The sequence below is a fragment of the Heptranchias perlo genome, chromosome 14 (genome assembly GCF_035084215.1).
Source record: "Heptranchias perlo isolate sHepPer1 chromosome 14, sHepPer1.hap1, whole genome shotgun sequence".
Taxonomy (NCBI): domain Eukaryota; kingdom Metazoa; phylum Chordata; class Chondrichthyes; order Hexanchiformes; family Hexanchidae; genus Heptranchias; species Heptranchias perlo.
In genome coordinates this window covers 27,243,756-27,253,048 of record NC_090338.1, presented here as the reverse complement: position 1 = coordinate 27,253,048, position 9,293 = coordinate 27,243,756, and the positions used below count along the sequence as shown (strand labels likewise).

The 9,293-nt window shown below is 47.3% G+C and overlaps 1 protein-coding gene across 2 annotated transcripts in view; it reads right to left on the bottom strand.

The window, feature by feature from the left end:
- Positions 1-369: 369 nt before the first annotated feature.
- LOC137332374 (organic cation/carnitine transporter 2-like) overlaps positions 370-9,293 on the bottom strand; it is a 139,740-nt gene continuing 130,816 nt past the window's right edge. Inside the window, exons 10-11 of one of the 2 annotated variants that reach the window (XM_067996151.1) lie at positions 5,635-5,795; positions 370-5,051 (exon numbers count right to left, since the gene is read on the bottom strand). In XM_067996151.1, coding sequence (XP_067852252.1) covers positions 5,679-5,795 — 117 coding nt within the window. In that variant the 3' untranslated portion in view covers positions 370-5,051; positions 5,635-5,678. Of the gene's footprint in view, positions 5,052-5,634; positions 5,796-9,293 lie in introns of those variants that run through there. The other variant, XM_067996150.1, reaches the window with a different exon arrangement.

Genomic DNA, 9,293 nt, shown 5'->3' with positions numbered 1-9,293 from the left:
TGAGTCCCCCTTACGTTTATGTCTCCCTTACGTGCGTCCCAGGGCTGTGAATCAGCTTCAAGTTCCACTTCTGCACTGATGTTTAAAATCGCCGGCAGTACTGCTCACAGGTAGTCTGGGTCCTGATCGGGGACCATTGTCCCTGTGTTCTGGTGCAGTGGTCCGCCACACTATGGGGCTTCCAGTTGAATATTCACCCCACGATCTGCAGACTCACTCAATCATCGCACCCATGATAAACTGCAAGGCGGGACAGGCTGAAACTCACAGATTGAGTTGATGCAGGATTCACAAAATATGTAACAGGCACAGTACGAATTTTACTGATGCAGGATTCACGAAAGAAACACCTGATACAGAAAGAATTTCATGAAATTTATTAGAACGGGACTCACGAGACAAACAAGTATCGTAGTGCAACTTTCATGGATTTAATAGGTACAGGGTTGACAAAACTCGCACCAGTCAATGTAACGACATGCACCAGCTACCAACTCCAGGTATCATTTGGCACTCCCGGGGGGGACAAAAAACCAGAGGGAAAACCACTGTCCAATTTGTGGAAAAACTCTGGGAAATTCCTCCCCGACTCCTAAGGGCAATCAAGCAAAGCTCCAGGAGACCGTGGTGAGCCATGATACATTTGTGGAATAAAATGCAGCAATGAGCAGGACTAAACAACTGCATATAACCATGTGAGACACCCATCAAACCTCTGGCTGGGTGCTTAGGAGGCTGGGAGGGTCCTCACTTTGATAAAGTCGTAACGAACCGGTGCAGCATTTGGTTCTTGTGGCCTTTTCTTCTTATTGAAAAGTCCCAAACCTTTTCACCCCCTTGGATGACCTCGTCGTTTAACAGACAACAATCGGCAGCCTTCAAGGAGGAGAAATTGACCTGAGCCCCGAGAGGTTCCGTGTGCGGAGAAGTCCGGGGGCCATTCACTAGCTGCAGCCAGGTGAGGCATCAGTCTGTCCCTCCCCCCATGTGGCAGACTGCTGGAGCCCACGGTGCCAGCTGCAAACTAGGCATGGTCAGGTGGCGAGGGGGTAGGAGCTTTGTCACCCAAGGATAGTGGGGTGGTGGTGACTTCCTCCACACGACATACAAAGGGGACGACAGAGTCAGCAATGCCTCAACAGGTCACTTCAGTGAAGCTCAGTGAGTTGCTGCTTGGCTCAGCAGTCCCCTCGTAACTTTCCATCCAAGGTTCCTCTCATCGCTGCAACTTGCCAATATGGTTCTAAGCCATTCCAAGGTCCGTGTGAAGTGCTCCATTCCATTGCTGGTCAGGAAGAACGACAGGTGGTGCCATGCGTTGGATGCAAGTCGGTACTTCTCTGCACTTGAGAGAGGGCATGGATGGGCTTCAGTTATCACAACATTAGCACCTGTGACTGCTTGCACACGAGTTCGCGACGATCGCCAACAGCTCAGGGGGGCAAGTCTCCCCAGAGATAACCCCAAATGCCTCTGGGCTACAACTGCATATCTGTAAGGGAGTGAGCAGTGAAGCCAGAAAGAGCAGGGCAGATAGCTTGACCATCACGTATCTGCAGATTACAATTATTGGCACCAGAGGTCACCGTGACTGTGTCAGCCTCCTGCTGCTTGTTTTTTGGTTGGAGCTTGGCCAACTCCTCCACATGTTTTTTTTATTCGTTCCTGGAATGTGGCGGTGCTGGCGAGGCCAGCATTTATTGCCCATCCCTAATTTCCCTTGAGAAGGTGGTGGTGAGCTGCCTTCTTGAACCGCTGCAGTCTGTGTGATGAAGCTTCTCCCACAGTGCTGTTAGGAAGGGAGTTCCAAGATTTTGAGCCAGCAACGATGAAGGAACGGCAATATATTTCCAAGTTGGGATGGTGTGTGACTTGGAGGGGAACGTGCAGGTGGTGTTGTTCCCATGTGCCTGCTGCCCTTGTCCTTGTAGGTGGTAGAGGTCGCGGGTTTGGGAGGTGCTGTCGAAGAAGCCTTGGCGAGTTGCTGCAGTGCATCCTGTGGATGGTACACACTGCAGCCACAGTGCGCCGGTGGTGAAGGGATTGAATGTTTAGGGTGGTGGATGGGGTGCCAATCAAGCAGGCTGCTTTATCCTAGATGGGGTCGAGCTTCTTGAGTGTTGTTGGAGCTGCACTCATTCAGGCAAGTGGAGAGTATTCCATCACACTCCTGACTTGTGCCTTGTAGATGGTGGAAAGGCGTTGGGGAGTCAGGAGGTGAGTCACTCGCCGCAAAATACCCAGCCTCTGACCTGCTCTTGTAGCCACAGTATGTATATGGCTGGTCCAGTTAAGTTTCTGGTCAATGGTGACCTCCAGGATGTTGATTATGGGGGATTCGGTGATGGTAATGCCATTGAATGTCAAGGGGAGGTGGTTAGACTCTCTCTTGTAGGAGATGGTCATTGCCTGGTACTTGTCTGGCGCGAATGTTACTTGCCACTTATGAGCTCAAGCCTGGACGTTGTCCACGTCTTGTTGCATGCGGGCACGGACTGCTTCATTATCTGATGGGTTGCGAATGGAACTGAACACTGCAATTGTCAGCGAACATCCCCATTTCTGACCTTATGATGGAGGGAAGGTCATTGATGAAGCAGCTGAAGATGGTTGGGCCTAGGACACTGCCCTGAGGAACTCATGCAGCAATGTTCTGGGGCTGAGATGATTGGCCTCCAACAACCAATACCATCTTCCTTTGTGCTAGGTATGACTCCAGTCAATGGACAGTTTTCCCCCTGATTCCCATTGACTTCAATTTTACTAGGGTTCCTGGGTGCCACATTTGGTCAAATGCTGCTTTGATGTCAAGGGCAGTCACTCTCACCTCACCTCTGGAATTCAGCTCTTTTGTCCATGTTTGGACCAAGGCTGTAATGAGGTCTGGAGGAGAGTGGTCCTGGCGGAACCCAAACTGAGCATCGGTGTGTAGGTTATTGGTGAGTAAGTGCCGCTTGATAGCACTGTCGACGACACCTTCCATCGCTTTGCTGATGATTGAGAGCAGACTGATGGGGTGGTAATTGGCCAGATTGGATTTGTCCTGTTTTTAGTGGACAGGACATACCTGGGCAATTTTCCACATTGTCGGGTAGATGCCAGTGCTGTAGGTGTACTGGAACAGTTTGGCTAGAGGCTCGGCTAGTTCTGGAGCACAAGTCGTCAGCATTACAGCCGGAATGTTGTCGGGGCCCTTAGCCTTTGCTGTATCCAGTGCACTCAGCCGTTTCTTGATATCACGTGGAGTGAATCGAATTGGCTGAAGACTGGCTTCTGTGATGGTGGGGATATCGGGAGGAGGCCGAGATGGATCATCCACTCAGCACTTCTGGCTGGAGATGGTTGCAAACGCTTCAGCCTTGTCTTTGCCACTCACATGCTGGACTCTGCCATCATTGAGGATGGGGATGTTGACAGAGCCTCCTCCTCCCATTAGTTGTTTAATTGTCCACCACCATTCACAACTGGATGTGGCAGGACTGCAGAACTTTGATCTGATCCGTTGGTTGTGGAATCTCTTAGCTCTGTCTATAGCATGTTTCTTCCGCTGTTTAGCATGCATGTAGTCCTGAGTTGTAGCTTCACCAGTCTGGCACCTCATTTTTAGGTACGCTTGGTGCTGCTCCCGGCGTGCACTTCTACACTCCTCATTACACTCTTCATTGAACCAGGGTTGATCCCCAGGCTTGTTGGTAATGGTAGAGTGAGGCATATGCCAGGCCATGAGGTTACAGATTGTGGTGGAATACAATTCTGCTGCTGGCCCACAGCACCTCATGGATGCCCAGTTTTGAGCTGCTAGATCTGTTCTGAATCTATCTCATTTAGCACAGTGACAGTGCCACACAACACGTTGGATGGTGTCCTCAGTCCGAAGACGGGACTTCGTCTCCATGAGGACTGTGCGGTGGTCACTCCTACCAATACCGGACAGATACATTTGCGACAGGTAGATTGATGAGGACGAGGTCAAGTTCATTTTTCCCTCGTGTTCGTTTGCTCACCTCCTGCCGCAGGCCCAGTCTGGCAGCTATGTCCTCTCAGGACTCGGCCAGTAGTGGTGCTACCAAACCACTCTTGTTGATGGACATTGAAGTCCCCCACTCAGAGTACATTCTGTGCTCCTTGCTACCCTCAATGCTTCCTCCAAGTGGTGCTCAACATGGAGGAGGACTGATTCATCCACTGAGGTAGGGTGGTAGGTGGTAATCAGCAGACGGTTTCCTTGCCCATGTTTGACCTGATGCCATGAGATTTCATGGGGTCCAGAGTGAATGTTGAGGAGTCCCAGGGCCACTCCCTCCTGACTATATATATCACTGTACTGCCACCTCTGGTGGGTCAGAGACATATCCAAGGATGGTGATGGAAGAGTCTGGGACGTTGGCTGAAAGGTATGATTCTGTGAGTGTGGCTATGCCTGTGGGACTGCTCTCCCAATTTTGGCACAAGTCCCCAGATGTTAGTGAGGAGACTTTGCAGGGTCGGCTGGGCTTGGTCTGCCTTGGTCGTGTCTGGTGCCTAGTGGTCTGTCCAGTTTTATTCTTATTATGACTTTTTTTAGCAAGATTGTACAACTGAGTAGCTTGCTAGGCCATTTCAGAGGGTAATTAAGAATCAACCACATTGCTGTGGGTCTGGAGTCACATATAGGCCAGACCGGGTAAGGAGGGCAGGTTTCCTTCCCTGAAGGACATTAGTAAACCAGATGGCTTTTTATGACAATCCAGTAGTTTCATGTGCCACCATTACTGATACTAGTATTTTAATTCCAGATTTTATTTAATTAATTAATTGAATTTAAATTCCCCAGCTGCCGTGGCGGGATTTGAACTCATGACTCCGGATTACTAGGTCCAATAACATCACCACTATACTACCGTACCCCTGTTTCATTGCCCCTGGACTGAGGCCTGCTGGGGTAAAATGGAAGGAACTCCTTCCTCAGTATGTGACGTGTTTGTCCAAGGTGGTGTGATTTGACGCACAGTTTGTTCTTCATCCCGCTGTAGGCCAAAGTAATCGTGGCCTCACATCCCATTGGGATGTACCTGAAACAAAATGGAATTGGGGTCAGAATGATCAGCTGCACATAATGGATTCATGCATGCTCACAATTGCAGTAGATCACAAGCATTGTGTCCACAACCTATTCATGCTCAGTGTAAGTCACTTGTTGCGGTACTCGTCTGCATCACATGCAAAGTCTGGGAGGGTTTAGGAGAGAAGTAACAGGTTTAGTTGCAGTGACAGTGCTGTTGAACAAACAATGTCACACCAGAGAGACAATCCATCTATTTGAGGGATGAGGTCTGGGAGTCCATGGCGGAGAAGCTAAAGATGCCATCTGACATGGTGGCTGGAATATCCCAGGAATGTGCTCGCAGCCTACAATTTTCCCCAACCATTCATTCTGACAGGTGGGAAGCCGAGCGAGCACAATAGTCAGAAGCCCATTTATTGGCTCTTGGATTGCTGGGTTGCAAGATTTGGCCAGATTGAGACAGTGACATGAATACATGCCCCTCTCAGCAGGGTCCATACTAGCAGCCCACTGGCTGGACATCAATCCACCACCATTTACACATGAACACCACAGTAACCAAGCAGATGTGTAGCAACTGTAACACTTACCACTGATTGGGTCTACTCCCAGTTGACTGGATGCTTGGCTGTCCTTAATGGACACAACACAGTTTCACAGACATGTACTGGAAGGGGATTGGTATCTCTCGTCTCTTGTTCTCAGTTGCCACTGTATGTGAGCACGTCTTCAAGAACAGGCTGCCAGTCACCTGCAAGAAGAGGGTTGATATTCACTGAAATCTGAGCCTTTCGCCAAGGTTAGATAAGGATGGCAGGGCAGGTGGTGTGTCGTTACTGCAGCATTTGGGAGTTTGTGGAGACCAGCGAGATCCCGAGCAGCCACATCTGTGGGAAATATCTGCAACTCAAGGAACTTCGGCTCAGTGTTGTTGAGCTGGAGTCCAAGCTGCAGACATTGCGATGCATCAGGGAGGGGGATGGGTTATCTGGACACTTTGACCCAGGAAGCAGTCACACCCCTTAGATTAAGTAATAGTTTAGAGTTGGTCAGTGGCCAGGGACAGGAGGGTTCTAAAAGAGGCGGCTGCAGAGATAGTGGATGCGCTGGTTGTGATCTTCCCAAATTCGCTAGGTTCTAAAACAGTCCCAGCGGATTGGAAGGTAGCTAATGTAACCCTGCTAGTCAAGAAAGGAGGGGGAGAAAATAGGGAACTATGGGCCAGTTTTCCTGACATTAGTTGTAAGGAAAATGCTGGAATCCATTATTAAGGATATAGTAACAGGGCACTTAGAAAATCATAACATGATTAGACAGAGTCAACATGGTTTTATGGAGGGAAATCATGTTTGACAAAATTATTAGTTTCTTTGAGGATGCAACTAGCAGGGTAGATAAAGGGGAATCAGTGGATATATTATATTTGGATTTTCAAAAGGCATTCAATAAGGTGCCACATAAAAGGTTGTTACACAAGATAAGGGCTCATGGGATTGGGGATAATATACTAGCATGGATAGAGCATTGGTTAACGGACAGAAAACCGAGAATAGGGATAAACAAGTCATTTTCAATTTGGCAGGCTGTAACTAGTGGAGTGGCGCAATGATCAGTGCTTGGGCCTCAGCTACTTACAACCTATATTAATGACTTAGATGAAGGGACCGAGTGTAATGTATCCAAAGTTGCTGATGATACAAAGCTAGATGGGAAGTAAGCGGTGAGGAGGACACAAAGCATCTGCAAAGGGATATAGACAGGTTAAGTGAGTGGGCAAGAAGGTGGCAGATGGAGTATAATGTGGGGAAATGTGAGGTTATTCATTTTGGTAGGAAGAATAGAAAAGCAGAATATTTTTACATGGTGAGAAACTATTAAATGTTGGTGTTCAGAGAGATTTTGGTGTCCTCATACAAGAAACACAGGAAGTTAGCATGCAAGCAATGCTAACTTCCTGTGCAAGCAATTAGGAAGGCAAATGTCATGTTGGTCTTTGTTGCAAGGGGGTTGGAGTACAAGAGTAAGGAAGTCTTGCTACAATTGTACAGGGCTTTGGTGAGACCACACCTGGAGTACCGTGTGCGGTTTTGGCCTCCTGATCAAAGGAAGGATATACTTGCCCTAGAGGCGGTGCAACGAAGGTTCATTAGATTGATTTATGGAATGAGAGGGTTGTCCTATGAGGAAAGATTGAGCAGAATGGGCCTATACTCTCCGGAGCTTAGAAGAATGAGGGGTGATCTCGTTCAAATATATAAGATTCTGAGACCGCTTGACAGGGTAGATGCTGAGAGGATGTTTCTCTTGGCTGGAGAGTCTAGAACTAGTCCCAGGATAAGGGCTCAGACATTGAGGACTGAGATGAGGAGGAATTTCTTCACTCAGAGGGTTGTGAATATTTCAAATTCTCTACCCCAGAGAGCTGTGGATGCTCAGTCATTGAGTATATTTAAGACTGAGATCGATAGATTTTTGGACTCGAGGTGAATCAAGGGATATGGAGATCGGGCGGGAAAGTGGAGTCGAGGTCGAAGATCAGCCATGATCTTATTGATTGGCGGAGCAGGTTCAAGGGCCATATGGCCTACACCTGCTCCTAATTCTTATGTTCTTATGTTTTCCTTGTCCACACAGACAAATTATTGGTAATGGGTGCTTGTGTGACAGTAAGTCATTTTGTGGACGACACCAAATTGGGGGATATAGTTAATACCGAGGAGGACTGCGACAAAACACAGGAAGACATTAATAAACTTGTAGAATGGGCAAATGAATTTCAATATAGATAAGCGTGAGGTTTTACATTTTGGTCGGAAGAATAAAGGGGCCACATACTTCTTGGATAATAAGAGTCTTAATGCAATAGAGGAGCAGAGGGATCTGGGGTACAGCTACACAAATCACTAAAAGTAGCGACGCACGTTAATAAGGCCATTAAGAAAAGCAAACCAAGCGCTGGGGTTCATTTCTAGAGGGATAGAATTGAAAAGCAGAGAAGTTATGTTAAATTTATATAGGAACCTTGGTTAGACCACACTTGGAATGCAGTGAACAGTCGGTCTCCATTTTATAAAAAGGATAGAGGCACTGGAGAAAGTGCAAAAAAGATTTACTAGGATAATACCTGAACTGAGAGGTTTTCCCAACAGGAAAGATTGAGCAGGCTGTGGCTCTTTTCTCCAGAAAAAAGAAGACTGAGAGTGACCTGATAGATGTCTTTAAGATTATGAAAGGGTTTGATAGGGTAGACATAGAGAAGATGTTTCCACTTGTGGGGGAGACCAGTACTAGGGATCGTAAATATAAGATAGTCACAATATGGAATTCAGGAGAAAATTCTTTACCCAGAGACTGGTTAGAATGTAGAACCCGCTACCACAAGGAGTCGTTGAGACGACTGGCATAGATACATTTAAGTGGAAGCTAGACAAACACATGAGGGAGAAAGGATTAGAAGGATATGCTGATAGGGTTAGATGAAGTAGAGAGGGAGGAGGCTCGAGTGGAGCATAAACACCGGCATGGACCTGTTGGACCGAATGGCCTGTTTCTGTGCTGTGCATCTGTGTAATTCTTCATAATTCTTTGCAATTCAACTATGTGGCCTTTTATTAAAGCTTTTATTTAAAGGCCTCAGCCTGCTTCAAAAGCCTGGATTTCGACTGACCTGTCTTCAAAATAGGGTGTGTCAGAACTAGAGGATGGGATTTCTGTTGTGTGCATGTGCTCATGGGACCTGGTAGCACTGGAGAGTGAGTCCTGGGTCTGGTATTACTGGATGGGGGGAGCTGGGAACATTGGGGAAGGGTCCCTTGGTCTTATAGCACTGAATGGCCTTATTAACCAGCGTCGCTACTTTTAGTGATTTGTGTATTTGTATCTCCAGATCCCTCTGCTCCTCTACCCCATTCAGACTCTTATACAAATAGAAGGTGGCACCCTAATTCTTCCTAACCAAATGTAATACCTCACACTTATCTATATTGAAATTCATTTGCCAATTACACGCCCATTCTGCAAGTTTATTAATGATTTCCTGTATTTTGTCGCAGACCTCCCCGGTATTAACTATACCCCCAATTTGGTGTCATCCGCAAATTTTGAAATTGTACTTTTGAAATTGTACTTTTGATTCCCGAGTCCAAATCGTTTATGTAAATGGTGAACAACAGTGGTCCCAACACCGATCCTTGTGGAACACCACTTCCCACCTTTTGTCAGTCTGAGTAACTACCTTTAACCCCTACTC